This window comes from Dermochelys coriacea, chromosome 9, assembly GCF_009764565.3.
Source record: "Dermochelys coriacea isolate rDerCor1 chromosome 9, rDerCor1.pri.v4, whole genome shotgun sequence".
Lineage (NCBI taxonomy): Eukaryota > Metazoa > Chordata > Testudines > Dermochelyidae > Dermochelys > Dermochelys coriacea.
This window is the reverse complement of record NC_050076.1, coordinates 103,882,281-103,899,290: the sequence shown is the minus strand read 5'-3', so window position 1 is coordinate 103,899,290 and position 17,010 is coordinate 103,882,281. Positions and strand designations below refer to the sequence as shown.

The 17,010-nt window shown below is 57.6% G+C and overlaps 1 protein-coding gene across 5 annotated transcripts in view; it reads right to left on the bottom strand.

Moving 5' to 3' along the window:
• Positions 1-2,330: 2,330 nt before the first annotated feature.
• The window catches only part of GDPD2 (glycerophosphodiester phosphodiesterase domain containing 2), a 36,869-nt gene continuing 22,189 nt past the window's right edge, over positions 2,331-17,010 (bottom strand). For 3 of the 5 annotated variants that reach the window (XM_038416989.1, XM_038416988.1, XM_038416990.1), the window contains 14 exons: positions 15,535-15,638; positions 15,358-15,451; positions 12,339-12,398; positions 10,862-10,960; positions 10,189-10,282; positions 9,172-9,317; positions 8,251-8,333; positions 7,455-7,605; positions 6,592-6,807; positions 5,188-5,339; positions 4,805-4,952; positions 4,565-4,647; positions 3,942-3,970; positions 2,331-3,462 (listed from right to left, as the gene is read on the bottom strand). In XM_038416989.1, the coding sequence (XP_038272917.1) occupies positions 3,410-3,462; positions 3,942-3,970; positions 4,565-4,647; positions 4,805-4,952; positions 5,188-5,339; positions 6,592-6,807; positions 7,455-7,605; positions 8,251-8,333; positions 9,172-9,317; positions 10,189-10,282; positions 10,862-10,960; positions 12,339-12,398; positions 15,358-15,451; positions 15,535-15,638 (1,512 nt within the window). In that variant the 3' untranslated portion in view covers positions 2,331-3,409. The remainder of the gene's footprint in view (positions 3,463-3,941; positions 3,971-4,564; positions 4,648-4,804; positions 4,953-5,187; positions 5,340-6,591; positions 6,808-7,454; positions 7,606-8,250; positions 8,334-9,171; positions 9,318-10,188; positions 10,283-10,861; positions 10,961-12,338; positions 12,399-15,357; positions 15,452-15,534; positions 15,639-17,010) is intronic. The other 2 variants (XM_038416993.2, XM_038416992.1) reach the window with 1 other exon arrangement.

Genomic DNA, 17,010 nt, shown 5'->3' with positions numbered 1-17,010 from the left:
TGGACAGTGTGATGATTTCCCACATTCAGCCTGGTTAACACTCAGTTCAAGGGGATGGAGAGGGAGAGGCAGGCAGGAGAGAGAGAGAGAGAAAACTCAAAAGGTAGCACAGCAGGAAGCCAAGGATGGAGACTCAAGGGTGCCATCAGCACAACTCTTAGCTGGAGGCCTGTGGCCCAACATGAGGCACGCAGCATGAGGGAGAGCGGGCTGCCAAAGTGCAGGGCTGCGGTCTGGGACAATAAGACTCCATAAGCTAGGCTGCTGAGATAGCAGGACCCCACTGCTATGGGGAGGGCAGCAGTTGGACTGGAATGGATTCGAGAACCGCAGCTTCGAGCGCAGCAGAGCAAGGCAGCTGCCAGGGGTTCCTAAGCATGCTCGTTCTTAGAGCAGACCTGGGCAGTGGCCCTAGGGGTGCAGGAAGGAGAGCCCAGGATGGATCAAGGAAGGAGGTGTGTTCCCCTCCCCCCACCAACGACTGCCTCTGCTCACTGCTCCTCACAGCATTCACCTCTCCTCTGTGCCAAGCTGCAGCAAGTGAGGACAAGGTGGTTGCTGAACCTTCCTCCAGAGAGAGGGTGCGTAGACATTAAAAGGTGCGGTACATAGAAAACAGAAGGTACCAGAACTTGATACACTCAAGAAGAGATGGAGGAGAGCCAGCTTCTAGGCCCGTGCACCCTCCCCAGTGCAGAGAGAGCATTTGACAGGGAGTGCAGCAGGAACCCAGACTATTTGGAAAGTTGTCTGCACAGGTTGGAAAGTGTTCTGGGGCCCAGCCCATTCACAACTTCAGCTTCTGAGGTGCACACTCAGTACCTCTGCACACTGCTAACTTCAGACCTATTTTCTCTGGAGCTGGGCTATTACTAGGTCACACAGCTTCCCACCCCTGGAGCAAGGGGACAGTTCGACAGGGGCCCTAGAAATTTTGCTGTCAGGGGAATCCTCCTTTCCCACTTCCCAGAGGCCAGTTGATTCAGGCAGAGGCCTAAGGCCCAGCTCCAGCCCCAACTCCGCATGCTTAGACCCTCTGCAGTCAGAGCTTGTACTGGAAATAACTTTAAATCTGACAATTGTCACTGCTGAGCCTGTTCCCACTCCATTCTCCCTTCCCTGAGCTTGGAGCGTTTCAACTATAATGGGGTGAGGGAATCTCTTTTATTGGACCTTTGTTGGTGAGAGACAAAAAACTTCGGAGCTACAGTGAGCTCTTGTCCAGGCCTGGGAAAGGAACTCAGTGTCCCAGCTCAGTACAAGGGTGAACAGATAACTACTTATGCTAAGCTAGCACATATTCTAAGGTACCACTCAAGGTACAGTGGCCTGTTAACATCCCACAGGCACAGGACCAAGACGGGAGTTAGTAGGTCAAAGATCCTTGTAATGAGCCATAACTCCAGCATCTCTGTTCAGTCCATGATTTTTAGGGTCTAGCCAAGTTATGAATTTAAGCTCCCAGGCTCGTCCGTTGAAGGTCGTGCACAGGTTTCCTTCGGGAATGAAGACTATAGGTCAGATACAGAGGGGTCTGCAAAACTTGTCTCTCTCCCTAACAGCGGTTGGTCCAATAACGTACGACCTCACCCTGCTTGTCTCTCGGCTACAATACTGCAGTAACTAGAGGTGCCCGTTCCTTGTTTCGGCACTAGGTGGTGGGGACACAACACAAATAGCACAGCTCACGTTTGCTTTTCCCAGTCTTACCCACGGAAAGGTCCAGTCTTCCAGAAGTAGCTCCTAATGCTGATGCCCACCTCAGGCCTGATCTGCAGACATGCCTAGTGCCTACAGATCCTGAGGAGCCCTTGGGAATCAGGCCCTAGGTGGGTACCCAAAGTCGGGGCCAGTGCTCCGTGAGAGCACGTGTCTGTTGGGGCTGTTGTGGGCACTCTGGCCCTGCTGAGCGCATTGCTCAGAGCTTTCATTAATGGCCCTGCACATCCCAGCTGAAGCAGCACTTGACCAGCCACCATGAACGAATCCTTCCAACCTGCTGCAGCTTCTAGGTCTTACAGATAGGGAAAGCAGAGCACTGAGCAGGAATGGGTGTAACCCAGGCCCTAGCAGGCCCAGCGCAGAGCTGGGATCTCCCCTCCTCATGCTCTCTGTGCGGTGAGGCACTGGCTCTGAGCTGTTGCTGGACCCTCTTACCTCACTAGTATAAGCAGGGATTCTTCATCTAATTGGTACAGCACCCCTGCAGGGCCAGGCGCTTTCCAGAGAGGAGAGAGACACGGCCTGCTCCTGAAGAGCTGACAGATGCCAGCTGCTAGAGCCACGGCTCCCTTTGGAGGAGTTGAGAATCAGCTCAGACATGCTAGTCATTCGGTTTTTTATCCGGTTGGGTCAGTTTATTAACATACATAATTAAGAACAAGTAAAACAGACGTGTGCTGCTGAGACCTCTGCAGCCAAGAGATCTTGGGGAGGCCACACTGCTTCATGCCCCAGCACCCACCAGGATAGCGCCACACCCAGTCCAGGGTGGTGCTTTGGGGGCCTTCACCCAGCACCAGTGTTCTCTATGGAAAGACAGCCCCCCACATCCCTTCCATCCAAAGCTGACCCCCCATCTCTGCCACTGGACAAGCGGGGTCAGGGTCTCATGGGGCTGGGCCTACCGTTGCCTCCTGCACGCCTGCCTAGAGGCCAGTGCCAAAGCCTCATATAGGATAATGCTTCCTCTGCTCTGTGAGGGACCCTTCGTTTCCATCCTGCTGCACTAGGGTCCCCCCACTGCAGCCCACCTGCCTGGGCCTGTGATGCGCTCCTGCCCCTTCCCCCAGACAGCTCAAAGCAATCTAGCCCTAGGCTCCCCAATGGCACAAAGCCATGAGCCTTTTAAACCTGGCTCCCTGTAAACAAAACCCTCCAGGCTCCCTTCCCGCCTCTAGTGGCCTCTTTGCACCCATGCTTTAGGAGACAGGAAAAGTCAGTTCACATCAGCAGCAGCTGCACTGGTCCCTGCTCTGAGGCAAGTGCCCCCTGCCCAGCAGGGTACGACCAAGGAGAATACCAGCTGGTCTAGCAAGGAGCCTCTAAGACAGGATCTGTTCCCACAGCCCCAGGAGGCTACAAGGCCAAGGTCTTGGTGTCCACCCCCAGCTCTGCCCACCATGGGAAGGTGAACACGCCTATCTACTCCAGGACAGACCCATCACCTAGGGGGTTTATGCACAGGCCCCTGACCTGCAGGGGAGATGTGCCCATGGGGGCAGGATAAACCCAGCCCCAGCAGAACAGGGCAGAGACTGAGGGTTTGTGGGAAGCCCACGGCCTGGAAAGGGCCCTGCAGAGGAGAGGGCATTCAAGGCTGGCAGAAGCAAGTTTGGGCGCTCCCTGCTAAACACCACCTGTGCTCAGCTCAAACCCCTCCACCAACAGTAACTGCGGGGGCTGGCCGTCATTCCTGCATGAGGCTGTTGATCTTTGTTAGTAGTACGTCTGTCTTGGACCCTGGGGAACCAAACAGGAGAAAGGGTCATTCCAGGAGCCTCTGCCCTCCCCAGGGCTGCCCCAGCCCAGCAACAATTGTGGGGAGGGAGACAGCTGCTGATGCAGGAGGCGCTGCCTGGCTCCCCCGTACCCTCATCTCAGGGACTAGCACTTGCTCAGGAAGCAGGCAGGATGGGAGCTCCCTTGGCTGTGCTCCCTCCCCTTTTCCCCACAGGGCTGAAGTGGGGTGCAGCTCCCTCTCGCTCTGTCAGGAGAGTTAGGCTCTGGGCCCAGGCTGTCCTGCTGGCAGAGCCCCCCAAAAGCTCAGCCTGGGGTGGGGAGAGCCCCTGGGAGCTAAGCTCTGGCAAGGGCCTGGCCCTGCAGGTGAGGAGAGCCAGTGATCTGAGAGGAAGAGGGAGGGGAAGACCAGCAGCAGCAAGAGGGCGTGGTGAGGAGAAGGACTGAAGGAGGGAGCGGGGTGGGGAGCAGGGGCTCATTACCTGCCGGTTCTTTTCTCCTGGAGCATTTCCTGGAAAGCAAACAGGATTGAAATTCACTCAGGAGAGAGTCTGTCAGCATTCAGGCCCTGCCACAGGGAGATCAGCCCACACCCAGGGCCAGGGCCGCTCCCCCAGGGCTCTGCCCCATCACTTGGCCACTGTGGTTTGAGCTCCGAGTTGGTAGTGGCCTTTCTGCCATAGCTGGAATGGGACGGGAGCTCCTGCCAACCATAACGAGCCATGGAGGGTCCCAGGGCAATGGAGTCACTCTAGTCCCCTTGGAGGGCTTTCATGCCAGTCCCACCTTGCTCAGCTTATAGACCAAGTTTATAGACCAAGTCCCACAGCAGTGGGATGGAGCAGCTCAGGGCCAGGCTCACGGCAGATGCCAGGGAGGAAAGCTCCCCCTGAGCCTGCTGTGTCCCAGGATAGCGCTGTGCGAGGCAGGAGAAGTGGGCTCCCAGCGCTGCTAAGCGGCTCTCCCAGATCAAGAGGGTGGGTGAGTGACCGCAGCAGCCCCTGGCTGGGCAGCCCCGCCCTACCTACAGCTCACCCAGAGGGCAGCAGACATGAGGCCTCCTATGCCATGGACAGCTACGGGACCCAGAAGAGGCTGAACTTACTGCAGCAGGAGGAAGGCTGAGAGGATCAGGAGGAAGGAGACGCAGTCTGTCACAATCCAGACCATCAGGTAGGTGCTGCGGGGCTGTGAGGCAACAAGACAGGATGAGTAGTTCAATGGGGACTACAACCCCGTTAGAACACGCCCTGGCCCCCTCGCTGGGGTGTGGCAGTGCAGACGGGCCAGGCGGGCTCGGGGCATGCAGGCCTCTGCCAGCGCCACCCAGGGTAGGTTCACTTACGAGCAGCCAGAGGGGGCGTTTCATCTCCTTCAGCACCTGGCAGGCGTTGGTGGTGACGGAGCTGGCCCCCGCGCACCACAGCACGGAGAAGAGCCAGGGCTCATTGACTACATACAGATTGACGGAGACGTTGTCCTGGCGATACCGGCTGTGGAGGGGATGGAACCTCGTTAGCGTGGCACAGGTCAGCAGGAACTGGGAAAGCCTGGCTCCCACCCAGTGCTCCCCGTGCTCGAGGCCGAGATCTGTGTGTTTGGGGTCCGAGCCCTACTGCCAGCCAGGGCGTCAGGGTTTAGGTGGCCATAGGGGGAACTAGACTTGCCTCTGCTGGGCTGAGCTGCCGAGGCGCCATTACTCTGTGCTCCCCGACAAGGGGCTCTCACCCAATCTCCTGTGCGCTGATGTCCTGGTACGGCAGGTTCACATGCAGCGGAGACTCCGTTTCATTCCAGCTGCTCTTCAGACCGTAGATTTGCTGAAAGCCTGGTGCCTGCCGTCTGACCTGCTCCCTGAACCCGTCAGGCAGCCAGAGAACCTGGGGGGAAAATCAGTCCTGGTGTGAGCTGGGAGACCAGGGGGCGCTCGCTGTGCTCTGGAACCCAGGCTGCAGGGCCAGCCGCACGGACATGCGCATCCCAGCCCCCTCTCTATGCACCCATCCGGTGCTTGGCCCCAGCAGAGTCCTCACCAGGCCACCTGCCATGGAGTCTCCCCAGTAGGTCTGGGAGCGACAGACCTGGATGAGGCATGATGGGGGCCAGCTAGGACCAGCCAAGATGTGCCCAGGACTTGGGGCTGGCTCAGAGCCCCAACAATCCCTTCAGAGCCCCTGCACCCAGTGAATCCTGGGCATAGGGGCTGGAACTCTAGGTGCGGGTGTGCAGCACCTCATGGCTTGAAGTTGTTTCCATTAAATACAGGGTTTACAGTTTGGTTCAATGGCTCGCAGCACCCCCACTGCACACATTGTTCCAGCACCCCAGTCATGGGCAGAGGGCACCCACTGGGCAGAGAGTCTGTAGGCGCCTTACTCAAGGGCATGTTGTGTCTGCAAAGTAAGCAAACAGAGCGTCGTATGAATAATTCCTCCCTAAATAGGGAGCAGGAGCAGGAAGGGGCAGTGAACCCAGATGCCAGGCTGGTCTTGGCAGGGCCACGTATATCCAGCACCCAAGGGCTGGGGCTAGGGAATGAAAAGGTGGCTGTAGCGTCAGGGAGCCATGGAGCTGCAGGGTGTGGTAGCAGCAGGGGGTACAAAGGTGGCAGTTTGTTGATTTTCCTGCTTCAGCACCAATTTGGCTCACGGCCACACCTGTCCCGAGTCACTGTTTACACATGGAGGGAGGAGGAGCAGGGAGTTCCAAGTAAGTTTACATCTCTCCCTGCACAGTTTGGGCATAAATTGTACTACAAAGCACCCCAGGCCATGAGGAACTGGCGCAGGGCAGCAGCTAGTCCAGCAGCCTAATGCAGACATGGGCCAGGGCTGGACCTGCAATAGCCTAGGACCCACTCAGGCATCTCATGTGTGACGTGTAGGGTGCTGTGGCACAGAGGGCCTAAGCTGGGGAACTCAGGGTACCTGGGATCATGGTAAGGGCAGATCCTGAGCACGCTCAGGGGACACTCTAGGGTGGGTCTGACCCACCCTGTGGGGCAGGGAGCTCACTGCTAGTGAAGGGCAGGCTCAGGGAGCCCTGCGGGAGGATGTCTGGCCCAGACACTCAGCCATTTCCCCCTCCGCCTGCCCATCAGGCATCAGACTCCAGGGGCAGAGCCAGGCTCACCAGCTGCGGCAGGATGCCCGATTGGAGGATGGTGTCCACGGTGACGTTAACAAAGCTCTGGTAGTCCGTGTGGTTCTCGGGCCGGAGGTCGAACATGATGGAGACATTATGCTGCTTGGCCTCCTGCAGCACCTGCTGCAGGGTTGGAATCTTCTGTGTCCTCGCCTGGCCTTTGTCCTTGCTGGAGAGGCCCTGCACTGAGTGGAACGGCTTCTTCTGGAAGGGACAGGCCAGAGTCAGCAGCTCCCCTGCACGGGCGGCACTGCTCCCAGCTAGCCCAGGGCCCCGGCCTCCCACACTGCCCCCTCAACACCAATCTCCCAGTACCAAAGGCACAGGGTGCTCCCCCTTGCACCCCCCAGTGCTCACTAGCAGGCAGAGCAGCTGCTCAGACCCCAGGCTGAGGGCATAGAGGGAGAACAGGTCGCCCTGCCACCTGCAGGAGACCAGAGCAGCTCTGCAGTTAGGTGCGAACCAAAGCATCCCTGTGTGTACAGGCACTGAGCTCAGCCAGGACACGGCTCACCCCGTCCCTCTGCCCAAGAAGCCCGACCCCTCCCAGCAAGCCTTCCCCATGCCTCTGGAAGGTCAGAGCAAGTTCCAGCTCTAGCAGTGAGGCTTGGAAGGTAGCCCCTCCACCCCATGGAGGGGGGCACTATAATCTGCAGAGGCAGAACTCTCCAGGGCCTGGGAACTCTGGGAGGGCTCTGAGCGGCTGGCCCCAGGGCTCTGCCAAGAGCAGCCTGGATCAGTGCAGCAGGGTAGAGCCCTCTGCAGGGCACCGCAGGGCCAGGGCTTTCAGGTCACAGCAGCTGCAGGACATATAGAAGCCCTGCCACGCCCTGGGGATGTGCGGGTCTGACCTCCAGGAACCAGCTGCCGGCGTCGAGCTGTTGGAGATCAGTCCAGTTAAAGGCCGTGCCGTTCATGGTGGCCCGGGCAGGGAACACCTCTCGCACGTTGGTGGTCCGGGTGAGCTTCTCGTCATGCATGAGGAAGGGGATCCCATCAGCACTGGCAAGGGATGGGGTAGTTAGGACCTTGCCCAATGAAGCATCATGGGCAGTTTGCACCCCTCCCCCTAACCTGACCGCCCTGGCACCTCAGCCAGGGATCAACCTAGTAGCCCTTTGCACCCTGCCATGCTGTGTCCCAGGATGTTGGGGGAATCCCCTCCCAAACGCCTGCCTTAGGATCAGGCCTTTGGGGACTGAAACTTCATGAGGCTGGGAGCCAGAGCTAGACATAGGAGGAGTCGGTGCTAGTTGCTAAGGGGCGACACATGGTCCTGCAATGGCAGCAGCTGGTCACTTCTCCACAGCAGGGGAGGAAACTTCCCCTCCCCACACCAGACCTGTCCAGGGTCCCACCCTCACTGCATTCACAGGCCAGTGAGGGGAGCCCTGTGTCTCTCCCTGAGAAATGGGGATCAAGCAGGGTGGGGTGCCAGGCCAGAGCACCAGACAGCTGGGCTGGGCTCAGCTTCCCTTGGGAGGGATGGGCAAGGGGTTAGGAGAGGAGGGACTCTCACACGCCTCCCTAGCGTGGAGCTGCCCCCTTCACCCCAGAGGGTGCAGCGGGCAGAGGCCTGGGGCTCAGGGAGCTGTGGCAGGCGAGCTGAGCACACGTTCCCCTTGGAGACCCTGGGAGTCACTTTACCTCACCATGACATCGGTCTCAAACACACGCACGTCACAGCCCACTGACTTCCGAAATGACATCAGGGTGTTCTCTGGAGCCAGCTAGACAAGGGAGAGATGGCACAGGCAAACCAAGCTGTGGAGGGGCAGGGGCACAGCGCGTCGGGTGCTTGCCCCACTGTGCTGAGCTCGAGTCTTCTGGGCTCAGACATGCAGTGAGTTTGCTGGGCTTGATCTAAGGCAGTGGTGGGATTTCGGGAAGTAGCTGAATCCCCAGCTCTGCCCAGGAGCGACCCAGGGCTGGGATAGCAGGAGGCTGCAGGGCAGGATTGAGGGGCATAGGCAGGAGTGTGGAGGGGGGGACCACAGTGCTGGCAAGCAGGGAGTCTGCAGGTTTGGATTGAGGGGTATTGGTGGTGGTCAGGGGAGCCCAGGGCTGGGGTTAAATTCTACTCAGAAGAAACACGTCCCAATTACCTCCTGGCCCCATGTGTGAGAGCTCAACCCCGAGGGCTGCCTCAGCCCCTCCCAACCATGCCCTACACCCTCTCCAGCCTGGCTACCCACAGGGCAGGCTGCAAGGACTCCCTTCCCTGAGCTGGTCTGAGGAGACTGGAGGTGGCTCTCTGGGGGTTACCTGCTTGCCTGTGTCTGAGGAGTGAGCAGGAAACGCTGCTTCTGGGACCCAGGGAAGGGAAGGGTGGGGCTGGGGCAGGGGGCAGAGGGCACCCCCCCCCCCCCGACACCCTCCCAGCCACCTGCGCTGAGGGCTGTAACTGCCTTTGCCTCCAAGCAGTCCCTCGTGGGCACGAGCCACTCCAGCCTGCTCCCAGGTACAGTGCTTGCGGGCAGCTGGTGCTTCCCAAGCTGAGCAGGGAGGGCTCATGCCCATTGCAGGCAGGGGGAGAAGGGCAGCTGCCCTTGGGCGCATGTCACTCACCATGGGGGCCCCACGGTGCCCAGCCAGCACTGGTTTGGGGGGCAGCTGGCTCTCCTCCATGAGGCAGGGGGAGGAGATGATCAGGGGAGCCAGGTACAGTGCAGCTGTCACACCAAAATACACCAGCAGAAGCAGCACCTTGGGGGCTGCAGACAGACACACAGACAAGGCAGAGCCCGGTCAGGGACAGCGTCACTGCAGGCACTCTGAGATGGGGAGGGATTAGCCAGGGCTGCTCCCCCTGCAGTGTGTGTGGGGCTCCCCACCCCTGTCTGAGAATAGGGAGCGACAGGTCCCCCCTCTGCCTCCCAGCCCCCTGCAGAGCAGCCCTTAGCCAGGGGCTCAGATGCCCCTGGCCACCATGCACTGTGCCAGGTAGTGTCCTTCACAAGCTGCCTGCTTAGGTGTGTGGGCAGCTCCAGCGCAGACAGTCTCTGGGCACCAAGCAGCGCTGCATAGCTGGGCCTTCACAGCCCCTTCCTGCCAGGGTGCTGCCCACACAGCCCCTGCCCAGAGGGTCGCTGGCATTTGGGGCTCCCGGCCGTCATGCCAGCCTCTGCACAGCCACAGCCGCCCCAGCCCTGCAGAGCTCCCAGTCTATGAACAGACTGAACCATGGGGGCTGCTGGCTAGGAAGCGTGTGCATGTGCTGGAGGGAAGGGGAACCTCCTGCCGCGTGTCCTAGGCCCTGCATGGCTGAGAACAAAGGGAGAGCTGCCTCCCAGCCTACGCTTTCAGGGCAAATACTGGGCACTAGCCCATCCTCAGGTGACGCGGTGCAGGGACAGCTCTGGGGTCCTGTTGGGACAGCATTTATGGCCCATCTCTGGGTGCAGCCCTGGGGAGCAGGCACCACAGCTCAGCAAGGCTATGGCATCGGGGCAGGTGCATGCTGGGGGCAGGATGCAGACAGGCCTTTGCTCTGCACCAGAGGGGAGGCGTGGGAGGGCGAAGCTGACCTAAAAGCTGCGTCCCCATGGCCCCACCCCTGCTCAGCACCCTGGGGCCCAGGAGTACCTGCATGGCGAGTGCGAGAGGAGCAGTCAGCCACAGGCCAGGCAAGCAATGTCATGCCTGCCACGGCTCCGATGTGCAGGAAGGGGCCCGTTGCCTGTGGGGCGGACACACCAGTACCACTCAGTGCCCAGCTACCAACTCCGGCTCCATGCTCCCATCAGACACACTGACCCTGAGCTCCCAGCAGCCCACCCTGCATGCCTGGCTCCCCTGCACCTGCCAGGAACAGCCAGCCCCCCAGGGCTCCCCCTTGCTGGGCTGAGCCCGGCCCTCTGGGCTGCCCAGCAGCTGGCATCGCTGGGTTTGAGGTGACCATGCCAAGGGGAGTGACTGGAGGAAGGACAGGTTCTGGGAGGGGTTGAGCCAGGTGGCTTTGCCCCAGGGCTCTGGGAGTGGCTATTTATTCTCTGGGGCCGTGCAGCACCTGGCACTCACTCAGTGAGAGTCCCCCGAGGGCCCTAGCCTGGAGTGACACAGGGTCCGTTGTGTGGGGGAGCTGCAGGAGTCAGACAGGCCTGGTGGGAGAATCAGCCAAACCACACTGTGTCTGCGGCTGGGCCTCATCACAGGGTGGCGAGGCCAGGGGATCCCCTCCCCCATGCCCCGAGGCCGGTCTCCCCTTGCCATAGGGAAAGCCCTTGGGACACAGGAAGGGCTCTACCTCTGCTCTCACCTGCAGAGAGATGTGCGCGCTCTGCCACTGCTCAGGCCACTTCATATTGAGCGAAACGAAGGCTGCGGCCACGACCAGGATGGTGAGGATCAGCAGGCACTGGGGGGGGCCGGTGGGGGGGGAGCAGGACACATGGCAGTTAGGACCAGGTGCATCTTAGACACCACAGAACAGCCAGGGACCCTGCCTGTGGCCTACCCTCCTCTGGGTGAGCCAACCCCTGCAGCTGGAGTCGCTGCTTCTACCCTCACCCTGCATTTGCTGGACCCCTCCCCCTTGGGGCCCTGCTGCCCTGGGTTAAACACTGAGCTCGACTCCCTGTAGTGAAGGGGGAAATGTTCTGTAATATTGTTGTAAATACCATGTGTGCCTCAGTTTCCCTGATTTCATATTGTTACCCTGTGTGAGAGGGGTCGGGGGCAGGAAGGTTTGCTCTCAGGGGAGGCTAAGAGATGTCGGGATGAACATCACCCGGCTGTCTGACTCAGGATGCCTCAGTGCAAAAAGACTGGCCGTGGCTGACCCCACATCAGTGAGGCGTCTAAGACAACGACAGCGAACCCAGTCAGTGGGACATGGATGTATAGCAACCCAGAGGGAGAGGCTTTCCTCACCTGTCTGCGCCATCCCCCAGCTCAAGGGCAAAAGGCCTGGGGGGAGAAGAGACGGGGACTGGAAGGAGTCGGGGCTCTACAGCCAGCTCACACCAGTGGGGCTGGGCTAGCCAGGATGGGCTGAGCTTTAGCCCTCAGCTCTGTGCTGGCCTCGGACCTGCCCATGTGTTCCAGCTGGGCCCTGCGGACACTGGCTGAGTGCATTGATCCCTGCAGCAGGCCCCAGTCTCTCCCAGGAGTCTGTCTCAGTGGCACTGGCTGATCAGAGCTCAGTGTGAAGCAGGAGGGCTGGAGCCACAGGGGTTGGGTCTAAGGGGGAAGTGAAGCCTCATGGCTCACTCTGGAGGAAGAGAGACCGCTGAGGGGACGGGGGGGGGGGTCTGGCCCGGCCCACTTCGGGGGGGTCTACCAGGGCTGACCATGCCAGGTGCTGTCCCCCAGAGCAGTTATCACCCCACAAGAGGAGAAACAAACCCTGGCCCTGTAACAGAAGGGTGGGGGGGAAGCTGCCAGCTGGGTACCAGGGCCTCTGCTTCTGCATGGCAGGGACAGCAGGCAGGGCATGGAGAGAGAGTGTGGCCAGCAGTGGCCCTGCTGCATGAGGGGCAAGGCACTGGCTCAGGGGGAGCCTCAGCATGTGGCCCTGAGGGGTATGCAAGCCCACACCATGGGCAACAGGAACAACCTGAACTGGATCCCTGGGCCCTCAGGCAGGAGGAACCTGCAGGTGGCTGTGCCATGGGAGCGTTGGGTGTAGAGGCATCTGGGGCTGGGGCAGGGGCAGGGCTTGGATACTAGGTTTGGGGAGGGGATGAGCTGTGCAGGGGCCCCTCTGTTGGCACTGGATGCCAGCCGGCCCTTACCTTGTGCACACAATGTAACTTCAAGGGCTGGCCACAGAGCTGCAGGCACAGAGCAAGAACCTGCAAGAGGAACAAGGAAGATGCTGGAGCCGGAATACATGGAGACCTGGGAGAAGAGTTGGAATTTGGGGTGCATGGGCTGTTAGAGCAGGGATAAAGGAGAGAAGACAGAACTGGGGTGGGGAGGAAATCAAATCAGTATCAGAAATGTCTGTATACTAATGCAAGAAGTATGGGGAATAAGCAGGAACAACTTGAAATGCTAATAAACACACACAACTATGACATAGCTGGCATCACGGAGAGTTGGTAGGATAATACACAGGACTGGACTATTGGTACAGAAGGGTACAGCTTGCTCAGGAAGGACAGGCAGGGAAAAAAGGGAGGAGGTGTTGCCTTACATATTAAAAATGTACACACTTGGACTGAGGTTGAGATGGAAATAAGAGACTTGCTGAGAGTCTCTGGGTAAGGATAAAAGGGGTAAAAAAACCAGGATGATGTCATGGTCGGGGTCTACTACAGACCACCTAGCCAGGGAGAAGAGATGGAGGAGGCTTTTTTTTTAAAAAACAGCTAACAAAATGACCCAAAGCCCAGGACGTTGGGGAGACAAGGGACTTCAACTCCCCAGACATCTGTTGGGAAAACAACCCAGCAGGGCACAGATTATCCAACAAGTCCTGGGAACGTATTGGAGACAATTTTTTTAATTTTAGAAGGTGGAGAAAGCTACAGGGGAGAGGCCGTTCTAGATTTGATTTTGACAAATAGGGAGGAACTAATTGAGAATTTGGAAGTGCAAGGCAGCCTGGGTGGAAGCGATCATGAAATGGTAGAGTTCACGATTCTAAGGACTGGCAGGAGGGAGAACAGCAAAAGACAATGGATTTCAGGAAGGCAGACAGACTTCAGCAAACTCAGGGAATTAGTAGGCGAGATCCCAGGGAAGCAAGTCAAACTATCTAGAGACATAAAGGGTAACAAGAAAACATTCTACAATACATTAGAAGCAAGAGGAAGACCAAGGACAGGGTAGGCCTGTTACTCAATGAGCGGGCAGGGAGAGAAACAACAGAAAAGGTGGAAATGGCAGAGGTGCTTAATGACTTCTTTGTTTTGGTTTTCACCAAGCAGGTTTGTGGCTATTGGACGTCTAACTTAGTGAATGTCAGTGAAAATGAGATAGGATCAGAGGCTAAAATAGGAAAAACAAGTTAGATGTCTTCAAGTCACCAGGGCCTGATGAAATGCATCCTATAATACTCGAGGATATGATTGAGGAGATATGAGCCAGTAGCGATTATCTTTGAAAAGTCATGGAAGATGGGAGAGATTCCAGAGGACTGGAAAAGGGCAAAGATAGTGACCATCTATAAAAAGGGAAATAAAGGACAACCTGGGGAATTACAGACCAGTCAGCTTAACTTTTGTACCTGGAAAGATAACGGAGCAAATAATTAAGCAATCAATTTGCAAACACCTAGAAGATAATAAGTAATAGTCAGCATGAGTTTGTCAAGAACAAATCGTGTCAAACCAACCTGATAGCTTTCCTTGACAGGGTAAGGGGGGAGAAAAAAAGATAAATGTGGTATATCTTGAGTTTAGTAAGGCTTTTGATACGGTCTTGCATGACCTTCTCATAAACAAACTAGGGAAATATAGCCTAGATGGAGCTACTATAAAGGTGGGTGCATAACTGGTTGGAAAATTGTTCCCAGACAGTAATTATCAGTGGTTCACAGTCATGCTGGAAAGGCACAACGAGTGGGGTCCTGCAGGGATCAGTTCTGGGTCTGGTTCTGTTCAATATCTTCATCAGTGATTTAGATAATGGTACAGAGAACACACTTATAAAGTTTGTGGATGATACCAAGCTGGGAGGGGTTGCAAGTGCTTTGAAGGCTAGGATTAAAATTCAAAATGATCTGGACAAACTGGATAAATGGTCTGAAGAAAACAGGATGAAATTCAATAAGGAAAAATGCAAAGTACTCCACTTGGGAAGGAACAATCAGTTACACACCTACAAAATGGGAAATGACTGCCTAGGAAGGAGTACTGTGGAAAGGGATGTTGGGGTCATAGTGGACCACAAGCTAAATATGAGTCAGCAGTGTAACACGGTTGAAAAAAAAGAAAAAAAAAAAAAGAAGCAAACATTCTGGGATGTATTAGCAGGAGTATCGTAAGCAAGACACGAGAAGTAATTCTTCTGCTCCACTCCATGCTGATTAGGCCTCAACTGGAGTATTGTGTCCAGTTCTGGGTGCCACATTTCAGGAAAGATGTGAACAAACGGGAGAAAGTCCAAAGAAGAGCAACAAAAAAATAATTAAAGATCTAGAAAACATGACCTATGAGGGAAGAATGAAAGAACTGAGTTTGTTTAGTCTTAAGAGAAGACTGATAGGGGACATGATAACAGTTTTCAAGTACATAAAAGGTTGTTACAAGGAGGAGGAGGGAGGTGAATTCTTTTTCTTAACCTCCGAGGACAGGACAAGAAGCAATGGGCTTAAATTGAAGGGAGGGCGGTTTAGGTTGGACATTAGGAAAAACTTGCTAACTGTCAGGGTGGTTAAGCCCTGAAATAAATTGCCTAGGGAGGTTGTGGAATCTCCATCATTGGAGATTTTTAAGCAGGTTAGACCAATACCTGTCAGGGATGGTCTAGATAATCCTTGGTCCTGCCACGAGTGCAAGGGACTGAGCTAGATGATCTCTCGAGGTCCCTTCCACTTCTAGGATATCCTCCCTGGCTTCCTGCAAGGACAGCTCCTGAGCCCCTGCCCAGTAGTCCTCCTAGAACACTCTGATCTCGGAGAGCAGGGCTCCACTCTGAAAGCCAGGGCCCCAGCCCCTGGGTCAATCCACCCCCAGCCCCTGAGCCAGTCAGCGTCGTTCAGGAGCTTCCAAAGAGCAGAGGGCCTGAGTGAGCTCAGCACAGGAGATCTGGAGCAATGTCTCCAGCAGGCAGGATGCAGTGAGGGTCCCAGAAAGCAGGACCTACCAGCAGCAGGGCCGAATACGTAACCAGCAGCACCGTGACTCCGAGCAGGGGCAGGGACCAGTCTACCCACCACTGCGTCCGTCTGAAGAGGAACCTGCCAAGCAGAGAGGACAGTCAGATGAGGCTGGGTGCACCAGGGGCAGGCACAGACTGTGGGGAAGGGAGGTGCCTACTCACTCGTTGAGGTTGTGGAAGTCATTGAGGATGATGAGGGCAAGGTACAGCCATACAAGTGCGAAGAGGCAGGCGCAAAAGAGGAAGAAGAACCAGGCACAGTCGCACTGAAAACCAAAGGGGCCGCGTAAGAGACTGCGCGGCTCCTGCCAGCCACGCCCTGGCCCCTCCAGCACAACTACCAGCTACCTAGGCATGCAGAGCGCCTGCAGGAGAGCCCAGGGCAGCCTGGTCCCACACCTGTCCGCCAGAGGCCATCATGCCTGCTTCCCTGGCTCTATGCTCTGCCTGCCCCTACCCCCACACTACAACGGAAAGAGGTGCTAGGACCTCCCCCAAGCCCTGAAAGAGGGAGGTGATCACCACCTGGGGGATGCCATGCTTTACCCACTTCAGGGACAGGCTGGAGCAGGACCGGATGGAGCCACAGCCCCAAATGGGGCAGGCACAGACACAGGCGCCCCATAAGAACGAATGGGGGTTCAAACAGCTTAGGGTCAGAATAGTCCCTACAGCAGGGGCCAGGACTCCTGGGTTCTATTCTCAGCCCCTCCCCTGACTCGCTCTGTGACCTTAAGACAGTCTTTCCCCATCCTCACCCAGGGAGGAGTCGCCATCCCCGTGGCCTCAGGGCCCTGTGCAATGGAAGAAGGGCTGGGGCTCAAGTAAGTTTTTTACATTCATAACTGATGCCCCCAGTCCTCCCAGAGCTTGCTGCTCGGAACCACCCTGGCCCACTACAAATTAAGCCCTGCCTGTGCACCTGCCAGGTACGTTACACCCTGAGTGGAAGCACAGAGCCTTCAGTGCTGTTACTAGATACATGTGGGCGTGCTGGCAGCCCGGGTGCCCTATCCAAGCAGCTGAAGCAGGGACCAACCCAGAGAAGGTGTCTTCTGCCCTCAGCCAGCCCCACATGCCCCACGCCCAGGGAGCTGGAACAGCACTGCTGCTGCCGCCAAGTGGGGCACGTTTCTAATCAAGGTTTGCTCTCAAATTCCCAACAAGATGGAACAAGCTGCTACTCAGCCCCACCCATGGGAGCTGGAGGCCTCAGAGGCTCCCAGGGCCCCAGGGATCCCTATCCCCAGCCACAACCCCACCCCCCTGCACTGCAGAGCCTCTGGGATATCCCCCAGCCCCCCCCCACAGCCCCAGCCCCCCTATACTGCAGAGCCCCTGGGATCCCTGTGCCCAGCCACAGCCCCCCCCTCCCAGCCCCTCTGCACTGCACCGCAGAGCCCCTGGGATCTCCCCCCGGGCCCCCACACAGCCCCAGCCCCCCTGCACTGCACTGCAGAGCCCCCTGGCTCCCCACACAGCCCCAGCCCCCTGCACCGCAGAGCCCCCGGGATCTCCCCCCGGCCCCCCCCACAGCCCCAGCCCCCCTGCACCGCACCGCAGAGCCCCCGCGATCTCCCCCAGCCCCCCACACAGCCCCAGCCCCCCTGCACCGCAGAGCCCCCGGGATCTCCCCGC